This window comes from Maylandia zebra, linkage group LG13, assembly GCF_041146795.1.
Source record: "Maylandia zebra isolate NMK-2024a linkage group LG13, Mzebra_GT3a, whole genome shotgun sequence".
Classification (NCBI taxonomy): Eukaryota; Metazoa; Chordata; class Actinopteri; order Cichliformes; family Cichlidae; genus Maylandia; species Maylandia zebra.
In genome coordinates this window covers 27,615,435-27,637,182 of record NC_135179.1, presented here as the reverse complement: position 1 = coordinate 27,637,182, position 21,748 = coordinate 27,615,435, and the positions used below count along the sequence as shown (strand labels likewise).

General features: G+C 41.1%; 1 protein-coding gene across 1 annotated transcript in view; it reads left to right on the top strand.

The window, feature by feature from the left end:
- The window catches only part of adgra1b (adhesion G protein-coupled receptor A1b), a 185,362-nt gene that overhangs the window by 70,108 nt on the left and 93,506 nt on the right, over positions 1-21,748 (top strand). Inside the window, exons 11-12 of the mRNA XM_004554556.5 lie at positions 1,540-1,701; positions 2,036-2,269. Coding sequence (XP_004554613.2) covers positions 1,540-1,701; positions 2,036-2,269 — 396 coding nt within the window. The remainder of the gene's footprint in view (positions 1-1,539; positions 1,702-2,035; positions 2,270-21,748) is intronic.

Here is a 21,748-nt window from a genome sequence, read left to right as displayed (position 1 = left end):
AACCTGTACGTCTTTGCAACCAATGTGAGTGACTGCAAGCAACCTCCTGCAACCACTCACCAACTGGTTTTGCAAATACACATTTTTCCTTGGCAAATGGTGGTTGCTGGGCTGCCACCAGCCGGTCTTTAGACTGCAGTCACTGGGGCCTTAATGACAGTTATTTAGCTTAAATCAGCCAGTCCTACTCTTGTCAAAGAGTGCTTATTAAAAGTGAAAACACATGTTGTTTCTAGGTCTCCATTTTAATATCTGACCCGTTTCACTCTCAGCCAGCTTATGCCATCGGCTCGTCTAACTGTCAGAAGAGGAACTTGATTTGCTAAGTAACTTTTCTAGGAACTCAGGACAGTAGGAGGGGAACCCTGCGAAACATATAATACCTGCAACGTGCTCTTCTTGTCTACAGTGACAATTAGACAGCAGCTATTAGGTCTAAAGAGGAAGGTATTTTGTTTGTTGTTTCAATAGTTCTAATTGCAGTTCCTATTCTGATCTGCGCACATGTTCATTCATTCATTTTTCCATCACCCTAAGAAAGAATAAGGTTTTGTTTAATGCTCATCTAGAGGTTACCCTAAAGACTACACCATATCACATTACCCATCAGTTAGTTGCTCTTGCACTAGACAAGCAATATCACTGAAAAACCAAAAAACCAAGAAATGTCAGTGACTTGTCGATCACAGTGCAGGCCTTCTCTAAAGATACCCTACGTTATCAAGCTTTTTGACTCTAACAGGGACCATGATTTACTAATTGAACATGTATCTATTAAGACTTGCAACTAGCAATTAGGACCACATAACTGAAGAATGTCTGCACAACCACTGCTCACCAGATCCCAACAAGAAACCACAGAAGCTTCCTTATAAGACACAGTAACATGTTTCTCACCTCATACAATATCCCACTGGCCATTGTGGCACTGGACCTGAATGGGAATCATTGTTAAGATGCATCTCGTGTTTGGGCGAGTCATGTTTTTACCCTGAGTGAATTTCTTTAGTAGAGGCAATGGGATTGTTATACTGGCATCACACTGAAGGTCAGGTTGTGTGAGGGGGAACGGTGCTGGGCTTAGTCAGTGAAAAGAATCAATATTAGCTCTCACTTGTGCAATTATTCAACACAGGTCACTCGGGAGGACATATTATTAGGAGATACTTAGAGTTTTATCATTCCTAAGACAATGGTGACAAGACCACCCTCATTCACGGAATAAAGAACAGCCCAATGAAGCAACAATAAAAAGTACAGTAAGTAAATAGTGAACTGCCATCCTTAGGAAGCAATTATGCCCCATTGGAGCTCCTAATCTAAATTAAATCTCCCTGTAATGAATGAAGCCACCATTGCCTCCCTCACAATCCTGGCTGCAGATTACAAATGTGCCTGTTGTTCTATGATTGATGTGCATGATGAGTCTGCTTCTTCCTTGCATGTGTGCGTGTGTGTGTGTGCTGTACACGTACAGTGCAGTTTGTGTTAGTGTGCGCGAGCAACCATTTGCATAAACGTCTGCTTGTGCTTCCTCAGCTGGGGGACTATATATCAGACATTGCCAGCAACATGATGCTGGTGGAGGAGCATATCCTGTGGATGGCACAGAATGAGGCCAGGGCGTGCACTCGAATCGTCCAGTGTGTGGAGCGAATTGCTGACCTGGCGCTGACTGGAGACAATCAGGCCATTTCTAAGGTATAGCTGGACTACAAAAAAAAATACTCACACTCAAGACCACACTCAGGGCAAGGGTTGCTTATGGCGCTAAATGACGCAAAGCTTTCACTTTTTTCTCGTGGTTTAGAATAATGAGAAGTCAATTTGGCTTAAGTAGATAGTGAAAACAAAGCAAGCTAAAGATAATTTGCTTCCTTTCTTGGTTTCCTCTTCTATTTTTCCCTCCCCATTGTCATTGGGGATAAAAGCAGTGGCTAAATTAAAAAAATATAAAATTGTCTTTCCTCCCCTCGCCGCTCTCCTACCCTTACCTCTCTCTCCCCACTCCTAAATCCTGGGATGCTCATCTTAGGTATCTGCTAACATAGCTCTGGAGGCCTTTCTGATCCGTCCGTCAAACTTCCACGGTTTGTGCTGCACAGCCCTTCGACAGCCCCCCTCAACTGCCACCTCACCCCGTCCTGACAGCCACTCCCACTCTGATAAGGACATGAGCAGAGAGCGTGATGCCGTGGGGGAATCGTTGCTCAGCTTCAAATGCCACACTGTCAACAACAGTGGCTCACCGGTCAGTCAGCTAAGCAAGGTAAGACGCAAGTTAATAAGCGGTGTGAAGCTTTCTAAAATAACGCCACTATCTTCTGCTGCTTGGACGTGTTAGCTAGGGGGGGAGAAAAAAATATTCCCTTTCTCACTCCCAGCAAAAAAATATTTCTAAACAGACATTCACTTTTGAAATTTTTGATTCTTAGTCCAAATACAGGAGTGAGAGAAGGAGGGAAGATGCTCTGAGAGAGGACAGAAATAAAATACGAAAACAGGAGTACAGTTTGTATACTAGCTCATGGGCACAATAAAATGAATTCCCTTGCACCACGCCTTTGAAGCATGTGAAAAAGATTACCTCCTGCCCTTAAGTCTGTTGTTGCCTATTTGTCCTGGCAATCTGACACCTTTGTTGGGGTTTGTTGGCGCGCTATAGATCATCTCGTTATAGGTGGGGTTGTGGTGGGAGCAGGGACTGCAAATAGGGCAGCAATTTGGGAGTCAGGGAATGCCGACCACTCCCCAGTGATGGATAAGGTGGCCTTGTGTACCTGTCACTTTAAATCAGCTGAAGCTCTACTACATCTCCAGTTGTGGTTGTCACAAATGAGAAATAGACATGGGGCACTATACATCTGCAGACAGCAGGCAAAACACTCAACTCCCCTGGCACTGTAGTGTCATATTTGTGCAACATTTGTACAGTTTGCACCCTCTAGCTATTCAGTCCACGGATGAATTCACCAGTGTACGTGCGTGTGAACACTGTCTGTGCATGTTAGTGTTTATGAGCAGGAAAGAGCTCATGAGTGCGTGTTTGTCTTTAAATCCGCACGATTGTTTCATTTTCCACCTTTCTTCTTCGTCAAGTCTTTCAGGTTTTGTCAGCAATTACAGCACTTTGTTTGTAGCTCCAGGGTCTGTGTAGCTTGCACGCATGTATATCATTGTACAGCGGTGTCAAAGGTTTTCAGCACAAGTAGGTGTGTTATAGGTTTCTTTTTTCTTTTTTTTTTTTTAAATCACCTGTCCACATACAAAGTGTAGCAAACGTAATACTGAGCTCAGGGATGTGTGAGGATCATACCAACTGTTGCAGTGATCCTTATTCAGCTACTGATGGAAGACCTTTTTCTTATGATTCATCTCAGCATTTCAAATGTTTCAAACTTTTTCTATCTCTGGAAACTGACATAAATTAGCAGATTCACAAAAAGGACAATACTGCTCTGGCAGAGGTCGACGAATGAGGAATTAACATTTATTTTCATTATGGACAAGTGATCTCACTGCCAGTACTTTCAGTTTTAAAAGGTTTTCTTACAGCAGAGTCCAAACAAAAAATAATATTTTATCTTCCCACTAAACGGTTGCAGCACTGTGTGACCTTGAGAAAAATACTTTAGCTCGAAGCTCGTATGTGATGTGTAAACTTAAAGGGTTCTTATCAGTGACTCATCTCAGCTAAGTGTTTCTTCAACAGCAGCACAGAAAAGGTTCATTATTAAGATAATCAGCATTTCAATTACAGATTCACATAAGAAAACTGTTGTTAGCTGAATGTCAAAATAAGAAGGTGAACCTGATTTGACAGCAGGAAATCTTAATGACTGTCAAGTTAAACTCTACTGAAGTCATTGCACAACTCTATAAAATCATATCTTGCTTGCTAACAATGGAGTGCTCAGCGCTGCTACTGATAGCTGAAAACAATTGATTTTCATAGTCTCGACATGCTCCCAGTAAAAAGACTTTTTTTGGTAAGTTATTTACTACAAGAAAGGGTAAAAGTATACGTGTTATTGTTGGACTCTGTTAAACTGCATTTTTTCCAACATCTGAACTGTTAAGCCCGGGACCTCTCACTAGTCTTAGTGCTCTTCTCCTGTTGTTAACAGTAATGTCCACTGTACAAATCCCATAGGTTACCATTTAGCTAAATAGTATCTTTGTTTTGCAATGTAAAAAAGAGAAACAAACAAAAATAGCTATATGCGACCTAGAGATGACTCTCTGCCAAACTCCTGTCACTAGGGAAAAGTGGTTTATTCCCCAACCAGCTGGCAAATGCTTGGTGGTGGTTGCTGGCTGTTTCTAAGTGGAATTGGTCACAAGGAGGCTGTTGTATTCAAAATGTCTTTGTGATGACTTTGGTCACTAGCAAATTGCTCCAGTTACCCATACTTTGCATGGAAAATGCTCATTTCATGTCCATACAGCATTACTACTCGGGGATTCTGACATTATCACCACATAGCTGGCATGAAGAAATCAAAATCCTTCAAACACAAATGCTAGGGCAGCCAAACATATGAATCTAAAGGTAGAGTGAATGTTATTTAATCTTAATTTAACAAGCCCCACTGAAGGGCCCCACATAGATGAAATACTTAGATTAAGGCCATGTCCACACTAATATGTTTTTGTTTGAAACTAAAGGTACAAACATCTTTTTCTCTCTGTTTTGGCCTCCCGTCCACACTGAGATGGCGTTTTCGTTCATGGAAAACACAGCTTTTTGAAAATGCTCTCCGAAGCGGATATATTTGAAAATGCAGTTTTTTGCGTCGCAGTGTGGACAGCGAACCCGGAGCCTTTTTCGAAAATGATAACACATTTTAGTCATGTGATGCTGTCATGTGACCAATTAAACCAAGATAGCGGAGGGCCATTATACAGCAGTTGTTTTGTTTGCTGTCACTTTTGACAGCCCTATTAACGATTAATATCAGTTATGCTCCAGATAGCTTTTCTTCAAATTCTTTAATTCTCACTCGCTTTTGCAACTTTGTGCTTTTGTGTTACTCGCAGCAACAACTCCACCTCATTGTCAGTCCATTTAAAAAACTCGGCGCTTTTCCTCAACATTTTGCCGCAACGTTTCAAAGAGCCTGAAAGTAAATAAGCGGCAGACAGAAATGAGGCAGGTCGAATCTTCTTGCGTTTCACGCATGCGCAGTACTGGAACGCAAGCATTTTCAGCTGTTTCAATGTGGATGAACAACTCTGTGAAAACAACTGAAAACTCTAGTGTGGACACGGAGCTACACTGTTAAAAAAAACAACGGTAATATTCCGGCAGCTGGGGCGCCAAAATACGACCGTGAAATAACAGAAAATAACTGTCCCATAAAAATACGGTTATTTCCAGTAATGAAAATAGAGTTTGTTGCGCTAATTTGACATGGGATCTCGCCTTTTTCAAGTGCCGCTAAACATTAAATCAGGAACATGTTAATGTGATTAAACAATGAAATCATCTATAAATAGGGGAAAAAAAAAACATCTTAAAAAAACCGTAATATTCCGGCAGCTGGGGCGCCAAAATGCGACCGTAAAATAACAGAAAATAACTGTCCCATAAAAATACGGTCATTTTCAGTAATGAAAATAGAGTTTGTTGCGCTAATTTGACGCGGGATTCTGCCTTTTCCAAGTGCTTTTAGACATTAAATTAGGAACATTTTTACGTGATCAAACAATGAAATTACCTATAAACAACAATCATAATACGTAAATGTACAGAAATATACAGTTAACAGTTGGTTTAAATAACAATTGATTGCATGCCCTGGGACAGACTGACAGAGGCGAGGCTGCCATATCGCACCATCGGCCCCTCTGGCCATCACTAGTAGGCGGTAGGTGAAGAGTCTTGACCACGGACACAACGACGAAGAGTGTCCGAGCCGGGGCGCGAACCGGCAACCTTCTGATCACAAGGCGAACATTTGAATTCAACAGTTCAATCTTTCAAATAACGGACAGATATTTGTGAAATCATGATACATTTGTGAATGTATTTTAACAATCTAAATATGCATATGTACAGACAGATACATTTAATAATCATGACAATTATGTTGTATTACATTACAGTGATTTAACGTTAATTTACATTCAAAATGTGAAGTCAAAGTCTATTTACGTAACTTTAATGATATTCTAGAAGAACAGAACATTACTGTAAAATGCACAGTAAAATACCTTCATATTAGGGTTTTTTTCCTACGGTCGCAGCCATACCCGCGACCTTGTTGTTGTTAGCTCACATTCAATGGCCAAAACTTAGCGTCATGTTATTTATATTTATTGCAACTCCTACCTCTACATTCCTTTTTCAAACTATTTAATTAGCACAGCGTGTCCGTGCAATGCTTTACACTGTGGCATGCAGAGAAATCTTAACAAGTAAGCTCACAGAGAGAGATTGCGCTTGTTATTTAACTCCAAGCTGGTAGGGGGGAGCTCTTCATTAAAACACTTGCCGGTGCTACTATGTGCCTCAAGGTTCAACAACAGCACAACAGAAGTCACTCATGGTACAGCACTCTCTCTACGAAACAACAACTGTCAGTGACGCTGCACCACGGCGTAAACACAACATTCAAGATAACAGTTAAAAGTAACGTAACCATAAACAATAAAACAAGAACATCTAAACAGCAGCACATGTCCCAAAGCATAATGGGAGACATTTCTGGATGTATTTTTACAATCTAAATATGCATATGTACAACAAAATATATTTAACAAACAAGTAAATTGTGTTTTATTACATTTACAGTGATGTTATGTTATTTTACATTTGACGTGTCAGATCACAGTCTACTTATGTAAATGTAATGATATTCTAGAAAAACAGTACGCAACTGTAAAATACACAGTAAAATAATTTGACATTACTATTTTTCGGAACAGTGTAGTGTGGACACGGAGCTAGTGTAGACGTAGCCTAAAGCAGCACGAAGTAGCGTGCCAATGTGTGAAGAGACAATTCTTTAGTCCAGTGTTGGGTGACTAAAAAACATGCATTATTAGCCTAGGACGAGAACATTTTAAAGAGATAGCTATAACAGCTTTATTTATATTGTACATTTCATTATGTGTAAACTCAATAAGCTTAACAGAGAAGACAAAAACATAAAAACTAGTGCAGGTTATAACATCTTAAGGCAGCAAGAGCAGCACAAACAAAACAACAGCGGTAACGTGTTTCCACCTACCTGTAAGGATTCTGGCTGCTGCATTTTGAAGTCATCCTAATGTCTCAGTTCCAAAAAGCTTTGAGACATCCAGCATTTAATGTCATCAATGCAGCTCGTTAATATGTGAAGAGAGGTTAGATCAGATTAGATGCTGATGTAAAATTCCAATTCTATACAGCCCCAAATTTAAAAAAAAGGTGTTAGAATTAGTCTTAATACCCACAGGTGCAGATTTTCTGCAGATGTACTGCTCTTATTTTGCATTTTTATGTAATATTTATGAGGTGCATACAATTGTCAGTGTCAGATTTACCTTTAAATAGTTAATATATTTTGGTAATTCTGGCAGAAAAAATCTCTCCAAAGGTCAGTTTTTGGATGTGAGATGAAGAATGTTATATTATTTCCAACTCACTGAATGTGCAGAATGAATAAAGCGAGAACTCTCTGGGCGATTTACACTCTCACACCTGTGTTATGCCTCGTCTTGCTCTTTAAAGGCTCTGGGGTGTGAAGCAGCAACCTAGTATGGATCACTTCAATGTTAATTGTAGGGTGGACCAGAATGGCATCATTTGCATGTGAAATACTCTTTTCTAACTAACAGCACCTTGAAATCAGCCTGCATAGTATCTTTTTATTGGCCTCCTCTGGCCTTAACAGTCTGTCCAAGTTACTCAGGTCTTTACATCTGTCCAGTTCGCAAGCATTCATGGCTTCTAACACAGCGATGAAGACTGCCTGGTGACTTACTGTCAAATAAAAATATAAAATATAAGCAACTTTATCTGTGGTCATAATATTTTAGTTCATTAGTACATTTGTAACAGATTTAATTAAAAGGGCAGGGATAGCTCAGTAGGTAGAGTGGTGGCCCCGTGATCGGAAGGTCGGGGGTTCGATTCCCCTGAACAGCTACCCTGAGGTACCCCTGAGCAAGGTACCGTCCCTACACACTGCTCCCCGGGCGCCCAATGGCTGCCCACTGCTTCACTGAGTGAATGGGTTAAATGCAGAGAGGGATTTTCCCCACGGGGGCCAATAAAGTAGGGGAGACCGGGGATAGTTGTGACATTTCTGTCTGTAAATTGAAGCTCTTTTAAGGTAGTGGATTCAAATTGTAATGCAAAGTATTTACATGTCTCTGCTATTAAATAGTGCAGCTATTTTCTCTGCAGCACAATTACCCATTGCATGGTATGGTCTCAAACACGAAGAGTGAAATGTTACAATTAACCCCATAGTCTGGGTTAGTTGTAACATATCCTGGGGTAAAATGTAACACAATGAAATAAGGGTACTAACAAAACATTAACATGTAATCTTTGTTTATTCAACACATGAATGCACTTAGAGCCATTTATGTAGCTCTGTGTGTGTGTGACAGAATGCAGAAATCTAGCTTTTGAACATATTCCAACCCCCCCAAAAAAGACAAATTATGGAAATTTCTGCAACTGAATATTTCATTAATTTTGATTGGTCTTCCTTGAGTTTGGCCTCATTGGCTCAGTGGGCATTATAACCTACAACTCTTGCACCAAATTTGAACATAACAATGAAGCTGAAAAAATGTAGTTGTTCACCAGCATCGCAATTCCATTACTTTTTATCATGGCTTACCTTGGTGTGGTTTGCAAAGTGCTTCAGAAAGATGAGGAAATCTGTTTCTTGCACCCATCCTGATTTATTTCCACTACCAGTACTTCCTACTGGTCCATCTCTGACACAGTGGTCTGCATAATGTATGTGTGGGAACACAAACAGTGGAGGAATTGTGTTGCCAATGGCATTAACCGCATATACAAATGCGACCAGTGAACCTCTCTCTGCTGATGTTGTTGCCCCAACTTGTTTAATATAAGTTAAAGTAATAGTGTGGCAAGTTGTAACATCTGCATTATTGTTACAACTAACCCAGACTGTTGCTGTTACAACTGACCCAGACTCCTATAGCCATGAACTAGCTAACATTACAGCCAACGGCTAAAACACTAGCACTAAAGACCTACACAGAATATATCCCCATAGACATACAAATAACATAATTTAAGTTTGATGAGTTTAACTGCAAAGCAGATAATGCTATTAGAAATTGAAATAAAGTAGAAAAACTTACTTTTTGGCAAACAAATTACTTTTTTTCGTGTTAAATTGTCTGTGTTTGACAAAATGTGCTGATTTTTCACATGTGATAGCAGAACTGAATTGGGCATGCACAGGATGAGTCACATCATTTGAAACTTAGCCCTGATTGGAGAAATTGGAAGTGTTACAACTGACCCATGTTACAACTATCCCCGGTCTCCCCTACACTTTCTTTCTTTCTAACAGTGACAGAGAACTGTCTTTGGAAGGGGCTCTAAAAGTGAGAAACAAGCCAAGACCTAAAAATCTGCACTTGTCCATAAACTCTTCCTTTTCCAGACTGTTTCCTTCACCATCATGTACCTGACTGAATGATCCCCTCTCTGTCTCACTCTGGCAGGAGCTCAGCACAGTTTAGAGCCATTTTGAGCCCAACTGGACTTAGACACACAGCATATGGCCCTGCTGTGCCAACACCTTGCCAAAAAGTGGCATAATAAAACAGCCAACATGAAACATGTGATCCTCACTTAACTTTTTAAAGAGCTATTTTATTCTGTTTCTTTTTTGCTTTTTTAAAAATAGTTATTCACCAACTGTTTGCAAACAGAAAAAAAAAGAGATATGTTATTGGATGTTTAAAAGAAACCACATATTTGTCACGTTTCGTGTCATTTTCTGTCGGAAACAAGACCTTGTGACAGAATAAGATATTCCATGTATTTCATATTGCACATCTGAAGCAGCTTAGAAGTTATTCCCTGAAAGCATGCTGTGATTTAATGAAGCACCCTGATGTTCACTCAGTGGCAGGTCAAATTTAGTGAGATTTATGTGAGAAAAGAAGAGGATCCAACACTGGCTGTGTAGAGGAACTTAAGAAGATTATAGGTTACTTAAAAACAAAACCAACACAGCATCAAAGTGTCTAAGTGAGCTAAGGCTCACTGCAGGTATTTGGTCAAAAAGAAAAGCAGTGGGCAAGCTGTTTGGTCCAGTGATGGTGCTAGTTGAAAAGGCAAAGGATCAACGGAATTACTGAATTTTATCCTGAAGGGAATCTGGGTGTCCAACGTAATCATTATTGAGATATTCCAGGGAGGCTGGGATATCTCAATAAACATCATTGCCAGAATTTCACTGTTTTTTGCTGGTATGACATTGAGATTCTCATATTGAGTGTTGCTTATTGAACAAAACACCAACAATGTTCGAATCCCTGGGTGGACAAAGAAAGCAACCAGTTTCAGGTTTCTGACTGTTCATTTATTGGAAGAAGATAAGCATGCACCCTCAAATCAGCCTGAATATTGAGCACCGCATTTTATTGCTGACCTCATTATCCATTTGTTCCATTTGGAATATGTTCACCCAAACAGACGTGGACCAGTACGCCTCATCTGTACTGGATTACATCTCCGAAACCACAGACAGTGTCACCACCCAGAAACGGATCACCATGTACCCCAACCAGAAGCCTTGGATGAACCGGGATGTTCGTCTCCTCCTGAAGGCCCGCAACACCGCCTTTAGGTCAGGAGATGCACACGCCTACAGTACAACCAGGGCTAATCTAAAGAAGGGCATCAAAAAAGCCAAACACCATTACAAAAAGAAGGTAGAAGAACACTTCTCCAACTCCAACCCCCGACGCATGTGGCAAGGACTCCAGACCATTACAGACTACAGGACCACCAAACCCTCCTTCCTCAACGAGCTCAACAACTTTTATGCTCGTTTTGAGCGAGGGAACCCCACAACCACAACCAAAGCAGACATGACGCCAGACCACCAACCTCTGACTCTCTCCTCTACCGATGTAGGAGCGGTGCTGAGCAGGATCAATGTCCACAAGGCTGCAGGTCCTGATGGCATCCCCGGGCGTGTTCTCAGAGCGTGTTCTGGGGAGCGTGCAGGAGTGCTCACAGACATATTCAATCTGTCCTTGGCCCACGCTGTGGTACCGGCCTGCTTCAAATCCACCTCCATCGTCCCGATACCCAAAAACTCCAACCCATCTTGCCTCAATGACTACTGCCCAGTAGCACTCACCCCCATCATCACTAAGTGCTTAGAGCAGCTGGTCCTAGCACACTTCAAATCCTGACTCCCCCCCACCCTGGACCCCCACCAATTCGCATACCGCCAGAACAGGAGCACAGAGGATGCAGTCTCCATCGCACTGCACTCTGTCCTCTCACACCTGGACAACACCTACGCCAGAATGCTGTTTATAGACTTCAGTTTAGCATTCAATACAATCAACCCCTCACAACTCATCAGGAAACTGACAGACCTGGGCATCAGTTCCCTCATCTGCAAATGGATACTGGACTTCCTGACCAACCGCCCCCAACATGTCCGGCTGGATAACCGCTGCTCATCTACAATCACGATGAACCACAAGGCTGTGTGATGAGCCCTTTCCTCTACTCCCTCTTCACCCATGACTGCAGACCTGCTGATGGTTCCAACACCATCATTAAGTTTGCAGATGACACCACGGTGATTGGCCTCATCAGTGACAACGATGAGGCCGCCTACAGGGAGGAGGTGGATTGTCTGGCTGAGTGGTGCGACAGAAACAACCTGCTGCTTAACACCGAGAAGACCAAGGAGCTCATCGTGGACTACAGGAGGAATGCTGACCCACATCCACCCATCCACATTAAGGGGACGGCTGTGGAGCGTGTGAGCAGCTTCAAGTTCCTGGGAGTCCACATCTCCGAGGATCTCACCTGGACGACCAACTGCTCCAAGCTGGTCAAGAAGGCTCACCAGCGCCTCTTCTTCTTGAGGACTCTGAGGAAGAACCACCTGTCCTCAGACATCCTGGTGAACTTCTATCGTTCACCATCGAGAGCATCCTGACCAACTGTATAACAGTCTGGTACGGGAACTGCTCTGCCTCGGACCGGAAGGCGTTGCAGAGGGTCGTGAAAACTGCCCAGCGCATCGCCGGAGCACCACTTCCTGCCATGAAAGACATCTACAGGAAGCGGTGTCTGAAAAGGGCTGGGAAAATCATCAAAGACCCCAGTCACCCATGACATGGACTCTTCACCCTCCTGCCCTCTGGGAGGCGCTACAGGAGCCTCCAGACTAAGACCACCAGGTACCGGAACAGCTTCTTCCCCACAGCTGTCAGACTCCTGAACTCTGCCTCCTGACATCTGACCCACGTTAACACATGGACTGAACACACACACACCCACAATGGACAACTGTACCCTCAAACACACAATAATAACATGGACTGAACCACCACTCACAACCACTAGCACTTTATATAGCCTCTGTAGGAATTATATTTCACTTGTCTTAACTGCACTACTGTATAGCTCTGTGTAAATAATCATTCTGTACATTCGATAATTTTTAACCCTACAACTGTTTACAACTTGCATAGTTCCCATTTCTGTATAGCTGTATATCTCAGATTTCTGTAAAGTCATTTATTTCATATTCTGTATAGTTTTTCATATTTATATCCTGTTCATATCCTGTACATAGCTTGTACTCACTACAGCCTGTACATACTTATAGTTATAGAATATTCACAACATACTTCATACCGTGTACATTGTAACATACCATAATAGACCCATTTCTGTAATATACTCACATATCTATATTATTGCTAATATATATTGTAATATATCTATATCACTAAAGCACTTCTGGATGGATGCAAACTGCATTTCGTTGCCCTGTACCTGTGCATGTGCAATGACAATAAAGTTGAATTCTATTCTATTCTATTCTATTCTAATTCATTTAATTGGGTTTAGTGAACTAGGTGGGAGAATTACAATTTCATACTTGACATTTATGTTTTCTTTATGATTCCCATTAGAATTGAATTCCATGTGCTCAAAATATGTCTACATGTGAATGAATATATGCACACATCCATCTACAGCCAGCGGCTTTTCTATACTTTCTTCAAATATGAGCTAATGTTAGCTAATGTTTGCTAACATTAGCTAACAAATTCTTGCAGATTAGATTAGATAATATACTCACACTTACTTGAACTACAAAAATGAGTCTAAGGCTCTGATTTCTATGCCAATTTACCTTGCAGTATCTTTAAATAATGCTTTAATGGGCTTTTATCAGTTAACTACAGAAACGATAGCAGTAGTGAAGCTGAAAGCTAAACAGCAGGCAGCCCGCATTATGTTTGTACCAAACAACGGAATAGATAGATTCAATGACAACCAAGTAAAATTACCTTCATTTATGTTCTATATTTCATGTTTTTGAGGAGTCTGAATGTCCAAATCAGCTAATGGTTGGGGCGTGAAAGAGACTAGCTTTGGAAATTAGCTGTGCCCAAAGAACATGTGACCAAAACTGGCAAGGTGTGTGAGAAGAGAGCAAAAGCGAAAATCAGACAGTAGGTCAAGGTTTTAAATCTGTTTTTTCAAAACTTTTTCTGCTTCTTCTTCTTCTTCTGCGTGGGTAAATTGAATAATGCCCTACAGTCTTCATTTATAACTCCTTGTGTCATCTAAAAGATGTTATCCCTTTCAGATTTAGTACAATTTATTTAAAAAAAAGTTTCATGTTTTCAAGTTTCTGATTTTATCTGTTTTGATTTTATATACTGTTTTGTTTGTTTGTTAAGCTTAAATTTCAAAACTTACATTAACTACTGATTTTATCTACTGTTCTGATTTTATCTGTTTTGATTTTATATACTGTTTTGTTTGTTTGTTTGTTTGTTTGTTTGTTTGTTTGTTTGTTTGTTTGTTTGTTTGTTAGTTAAGTGGGTTTAGAGCTCTGGGTAGCTCCCCAACTGGGTCTAGACTGGGTCTAGAGAGTATTTTAAATTCAAGGAATTTAAAATAGAAAGTAGCTCGTCCACAGAAGGACTGGTAGCTCCCCTTATGATAAGGGTTCTGATCGCGCGAACAGGTGTGGGATTAGAGCTCTGGGTAGCTCCCCAACTGGGTCTAGACTGGGTCTAGAGAGTATTTTAAATTCAGGGAATTTAAAATAGAAAGTAGCTCGTCCACAGAAGGACTGGTAGCTCCCCTTACGATAAGGGTTCAGATCGCGCGAACAGGTGTGAAATGTGTGTGTTTAGTTAGTTTGTTTGTTTGCTTGTTTTAATCAATTTTAAATCATGCTTTTTATTTGTTTTTGTTTCTAATGTCTCTGTAAAGCACTTTGAATCACCTTGTTGTTGAATTGTGCTATACAAATAAATTTGCCTTGCCTTGCCTTGCCTTCATAAATTTTGTGGTGCAATTTTTGTGGTGCAGAACTGCTTTCCCAACTCAAGTTTGGGAATCACTTGTTTTATGTGTTATTTATCAGCTGGCTTTGAACTCACTGACATACATTAATCATAAGCTCCAGAATTTACAGTAGCTGTGATGTTTCATTTTCATATCTGAAAAAAGCAGTTGTATTTAAATTAGAAATTAAACAAGCTTTTGAAGAAAAAAAAAACCCCTGACTGTTTTCGAGATCTTTTCAGCATCTTGCCTGATTACAGCATGCTTGCCAGTTGACCTCTGGTTGGTATCACACAGTTCCACTTTGTTTAGAACAGACTCTGAACTAATTATCCCTAAATTACACAAACATATGGCATCTTATCCTATTTCCCAAGTCAGTGGGCGTTATCCTTGAACTGAATTGCAGAGTGTATGGTTCATTGAGGATGACAGTTTGGGACAATATTTACCACTTTAGATCTCCTTCTTCCTTGTCATTGACAGGTAATTAGCGGAGGCCTTTAGGCTGAACAGTGGAGTATTTGCACCTCCCTCTCCCCTCATATAGCCTCTCGTTGCTCTGCAGAGCTCCAGTGTTTTTTAATTATACCCACCCTGTTTTGCGTGGGTGGGTGTGTTTGTTAGTCTGTTTTTTTTTTCTTTTTTTGTGTGTCTTCATGTGTGCGTTTGTGCTTTTTATTTTGGTGTGAGGGTGTGTTTGGATGCGTGCCCACCAGTCGCCCTCCAGGTGAAGACTCTATCTGGGGACTCTGTTGTAGGAGAATAGAGCCGCAGGGCTGCCGCGCAGAAAACGAATCCTCTGTGTGTCAGCACTGGCATCTGAGACCACCAAATATAACCCAGTTTGTCCTGATTCAGTAAACATGGAGCTTTACAAATGCGAATGCCTAATGTCTCAATAATTTGCTTCTAATTGGGATATGTTAGGGATGTGTTGTGTACACTTCCCTAATAAGCAATACAGGATTTCAAGTACTTAACTCCAACACGAACAGTGCAAGGACTCTTCATTAGCTCGTTGACCTGTGTCTCTTTGTACGGGGGCCACAGATTGAGGAAATCCTCCCGCCATATTTGACATGCAAACGACCGGAGGTTAATTGTATGGATGCTGAACTCTGTTAAGCACCAAAGCCAAATGGCAGCAGGCATTAACAGTTATTAAGTATTAAGGTTTTATTAGTTCATGTTAAGCTTCACAATAGGGCGTGGGCGTGTTGTGCATGTGTGCTGGCTTGTGCGGACAGTGCACATGCATCCTTGCGTGTGTGCGTGTGTGTAGGCAAATGGATTTATACATGCTCCGGATTTTGTTTTTGTGCAAACTATTTGCAGCTCATACGGTATGTGTGTGGCTGAGTGTCCATGCAGATGCATTATTCTTCAGCATGAAGGCATATAGAATTTTTACTCCCTCCCAGAGGAATCACATCTTTTTCTCTCTTTGCAGCTCGGTGAAACAAACAGGCCTGTGATGCAGCAGTGAGAGGCCTTGAATGCTAAACACATCATAAGAGAGGAAGGCAGAGAGAGGAGGAGGGCAGGAGGCAAACAGAGAACTGAAATTGGAAAAAAAAAAAAAAGAACAAGACTGAGTGCAATACAGCCAAAAGTGACAAATGAAGGACTAGACACTGACAGGTGGACACATCCAGGAAATAGAGAGCAAGAAGTGAGAAGGAGAGACTTAGCAGGAAACAAGAGAGGGTGATACTAAGAACAGGAGAAAGAGAGAGGAGAAATTGTTCCATCAATGACTGGAGATCAGCACACCCGGGGGACTTATATCCATTTCCACTGAATGAGAGACAGTGATTTATTTCCCTTTTTAGAGGAGCTGATCCTCTACTTCCTGTGTAGATTCTGTGCTGGAGTTGTCCCCAACTGAATCAATCAGCCCATCCCATCCCCTTAAAGTGCACTCTGGCAACATAAAGGTCATTTCTAACTTTTTTTGTTTTGCTTTTTTAAATTAGAGCCCACATAGCACCTTCACGTTCCTTACTGCCCCATCCAGTTTGTGCTTATACCCCATTAAACATTTTGCTGAATCTTCCAGGATACTCCTGTTTTTTGTGCTGTGCTTACCCAGCCTGTCTGTTGGCTGTGTTGTCCAATGCAGTGTTTTGCTGCTGCATAACAATGTGGGGGGTTTTTTCATCTCACTCTGCAGCATTGTGTAGAGATGAATGGAGGCATTTGCTCATCTCTGACTATCCCCCCTTTTTTTTATACATTTAGCCAAGATCTCATTTTCTCTGTGGTGTGACACACTCTCATCAGGAAAGCTGTACCACATACAGACAGCTTTGTCCTGACAGCTTCTGTAGGAAAATGACAACTGGAAGTTTTAGGAAAATAAATCCAATGGAAAATAGGTCATTTTAAATTATATATTGTGTCTGCATCATAATATTGCTTCCTGTCAAGAAAGACTGTGTTTAAAGTATACTGCCCGTAGCCATACTGTAAACCTGCATCACTCTGGGGCTCCTCACATGAGTAGAGATGTTCCCCTGCGTGACATGAACTGACAAAGACTCAGTTGTAAACATGGCATATACTATACTTACTTTAAAAGATATATTACATTCATGTTTAGGGTGATTTTGTGTATTCGGACCTTGCAAAATCTAAAAATAATCTCGGGAAAACATAAGAGGTCATAAGAGCGCAGATGATGTCAGCTTTTGTTGTAACTTGTATACCATGCCAAGGATTACTTCACTTAGGCATAAGCCATTAACTAAGTGCTAAAGCATGGTGAGTCTGACCTACCACTGTTTGGATCAAGTACATGAAATAACCTTTAGTTAGGTTATTAAACACAAGCAGAAATGACTTGGTAGTTTTCCTTATATAGTTCAAGTTAAATTAATTTTTTTGCAATGCAGTAGTGGGAATCCACCATTTAATAAAATTCTGAAGCTTCACTTGGTGCAGGACACATGGTATCGAAGTGGGAATGTGGGGAACAAGACTCTACACTTGCTGGCATATTTGATTTGGTTATCAAGCCTTGTCCCATTGTTAGTGGTCTACAGGAGACATAAAGCTCAGAATAATTAAGAGACACAAGGATTTATTGGCGATGTAATCAAGTAGTCCATATTGGAAAAAAAAAAAACTCAAACAGAGAAACATGAGATCTTTGTTCATGCATTATCTTGTATCCTTGTATCCTGATCCTAGAAAGTTACTGCCAGGGCACTGAAGACGAAGCAAATCTAACTGGAAAAACAGAGGTGTCACACCTATTTGAGCATCCTGTGATTTACAACAAGCTAACATTAGTTTTGTTGACATTGTATTGTAACTTTTCTGCAGCATCTGTAGCTGTCACAATTCACAAACACAGCATTTCATCTTGGATCATAGGAGCTTGTTCAGATAGCATCACTCAAACTTTGTCACCTTGAAATCCGTGTAAAGGCATGGAGTGCTTTCTTTGGGCTGCTATGAATATTTTGTGGCAGTTTCTAAAATTTAGCTGCATTATACATGTATGTATATTTTGTCCCCAATTATCCAAGTAAAATCTAAAATATTTTTTCTTCTCTCACATTGGATGAATCTGTTGCTGCCCTTGAACTATTTTCCTCTATTCCACTTGCTGCACTTGTTAAATTAAGCATCATCATTTTTTATTATTATTATTTTGGCATTACTGGTACTGAAATGCTAGTTTCAGCATCTTTAGTTAAAGCAGATGCTTTTTCAAAAAGACAAGTTCAACCTTAATCTGTGAATTTAAACACGTAGCTCCTCATTTCTCTTGTTGTGAGTAACACAGGTCAGTTGTACAGTTTCATATGTGGAAAGCCTAAATATCAGGGGAAAGCAAGTATTCTTGATCTTTCATGCATGCATGGAAAGCCAAAAGTAAGGGAGCGTAGCTGAATGACCACCTGACAGAACAGAGCTGGCATGGTGGTGGGTTGCAAAGCAGCTGGCAGAGTCAGCAGGCTAACACACCTTCGTTAGAATGCTTCATGTGAGATTTGCCAACAGGATGTGCAGAAGCATATCAGCAGAGTTTCAATACTCTATAACAGTAGTTTGTCCTGTGATAGACTACTGACCTGCCAGGGTGTACCACCTCTCACCTAGCGTGAGCTGAGATAGGCTCCAGGTGCCCCACAATCTGGATGGATGGATGGAGCTTAGTTTGTTTAGAGACAGACACTATCTCTTCTTTTTAAGATTAGGCTTAAAACTTTCCTTTTTGCTAAAAGATATAGTTAGGGCTGGACCAGCTGACCCTGAGTCCTCCCTTAGTTATGCTGCAATAGGCATAGGCTGCTGGGGGACTCCCATGATCCACTGAGTGTTTCTTCTTCAGTCACCTTTCTCACTCACTATGTGTTAACAGACCTCTCTGCATTGAATCACACTTGTTATTAATCTCTGTCTCTCTTCCACAGCATGTCTTTATCCTGTCTGCTTCTCTCGCCCCACCAGTCGCGGAGGATGGCCCCGCCACTCCCTGAGCCTGGTTTTGCCGGAGGTTTCTTCCTGTTAAAAGGGAGTTTTTCCTTCCCACTCTCGCCAAAGTGCTTGCTCATAGGGGGTCATATGATTGTTGGGCTTTTCTCTGTATGTATTATTGTAGGGTCTACCTCACAATATAAAGCGTCTTGAGGTGACTCTTGTTGTGATTTGGCGATGACAGTGCAGAAGAGAGGCAAAGAAGTGATTACAGGCAGTGGATGCTGAAGAAAGTCTGATGTTCCAGTAGAGAAGTGATGGTCGTAGAAGCACAATTTCCACTAGGAAGCTGAAGCTCACTTGTGAAAAGAATATTGCCAGTCAGTCATTTATCATAAATCAGTCTGTGATTTAACATTACAAATCAGCACATACAACAAGTATAACATAACATTAACTAAGTTAATCACAGACACAGAACGGACAAGGATCTCCAGCAACTTTCGCCAAAAATCAAAATCAAAAAACTAATAATGGAAAGTGAACTGTGATGTGTTCAGTGACCTCTGAAAAATCATAGCATACAGTCATAAAAATGTACACACCAATCTGTTTTTAATCATGAAATAAAATGATGACTACCATGACAGGTAAGTCTCCTGCTGTTATTGTTTTTTACAAACTTTTATGAACTACCTTCAGGATTACATCTCCAGCAGATAAATTCCTCCTTTAAAAAAGTAAAGATAAAAAAAAAATCTCAGGCAAACTGAAAATTGAATAGTTGTTGACATTCAGGTTTTCAGCCAACAATAGCAATATGGTTTTTAATCCCAGTATAACTCTGAAAGTGAATGAGTCATACATTTCCTCCTCAAATACATAACTCACTCAGCCAGCACTAAGACTGGCCAGTACTGGAAGCCTATTGTACTGGGCAGCTGCCAGCTGTCACCACAAATCTAAGGCAAAACAAAACAAAAAGCAAAAAATCCACCGTGCGGTTGAGCATACTCGAGTATTACATCACCCGATCACCTGAACAGTTTAGATGGCTTTCTCAACTTAGCGACAGCCGTTGACATTTCATCTCTGAAGCCAGTTAACTGTGTCTTCAGTTTGACATGACATTAAGTTATTATGGTGATCTCACGAGTTGGGCTACCTGCTCTGCTACAGTCACATGGCATTCATCACCCAGTGCCCTGTCACTGGCACCCCTGGCAGTAATAAAGAAGCACGCTTTAGCACTGGCATTTTACAATCTAGACACCAGTAACCCGCTCGCATTTCATATTCGCATAGTTGTCTGATCTTTTGAACTTTGTCCCTTTATCTCTAGAACACACACACACATGCACGCGCAGGCGCACACTTCTGAATATAAGACGTTTTGATTTTACACGAAACTCGTTGCAGGGGTTAAATAATACTTAATTTTATTAATAATGTTAAACATCTCTTGTGTCAGGTGGCGTGCAGAATATTACAGCACTACTGCTCTGCTCTCTATGCACACTATGATGCCATTAATATTAATTGTTTCATGAATTGCTGTCATAATAGCAAAACAGCTCACAAAACCCGATGTGCATATTTTAACTCTTCCTCTCACTCCCTGCTGCTCTCTCGCCTCCTCCCTTTGTCCTTCTTTGTGGCTAAAAGCAGTAAAACACTCAGCCAACTAAGTTTGCCTCCCATGTGCTGGTTAATCTGGCCTGTCTAGCGTTATCTTCCACCTTTTGTTTCTGGTCCACAAATCAAAGCTCGATCGACTCCTATTTCTATCATCTCCTTTCTCCCCCCTGTCCTCCCCTCATGCCCCGCAGCAAGCGCCTCCTTCTCTAAGAAAAGTAGGGTGCAGCAGCAGGGAGTCCTTTGCAATTCTTCTGTGTCTCGTCTCATCACCACAACGCTGTGTTTCTCTCAGCCTGTTCCGTGCTGCTTTCATGTGGCATCCTGCACTTTGCGGATGTAATTAAATGCATGCTGATAGAGCATCAGGTTGCTGGTAAAGCTGGATGTCCAAGGTCAGGCTCTTAGTGTTTGACAGCTGTGCAGATAATATCAAGAGTAAACAATTGGCTGCAGACTTTTATAAGATATGTTTCCTCATAAAATTCAGCTGTGGACCTATTGCAGCGTTTGAAATCCACATATTTCTTGCAACACATCAAAAAAAAGCTTTTTTGGTCATCTGCACTCTTTCTTGCACTCAGCTGCTTGAACGCAGCTTTTTGCCATATGGTGATGTAAAGTGCTTGTTAAGAAGTGCTGAAATATGTGGACAGATGTTTTAGACATGTATGCTATGTGTGTTCGGGACAGCATGCCATATGCTGCTGAGTTGGTACTCACACAGTCTGTACCTGCGAGATTGGTGGGCACAGGCAGCGACGTCTTTCCTTTGATGAATGAAATCCAAATCTCTCCTCACCCTCATTTCTTATTTTCACTCCCCTTCACTGTCATTTTGAAGCCATCCCTCTTTTAGGATCTTTTTCTCTAACTTCCCCTCACTTATATCAGCTCCATCCACATCGTGTTTTCTGTGATACCCTTGAAAAGAAGAGGTTTCGTTGAGGAGGGGGCCTTTTTTTCTAATTACTCTGTGGTGTGTTTGCATGTTGCACCATCTGTGAAGCTTCTGCTGTTCCCTCAATTAGAATTCTTAGATCGACGAGATTGGAGTTTTACTGCACTGCCAGTGTTTGCTCAGATGGAGTCTGCTGCAAAAGCACCGACTTTCACAGCTTATAATTA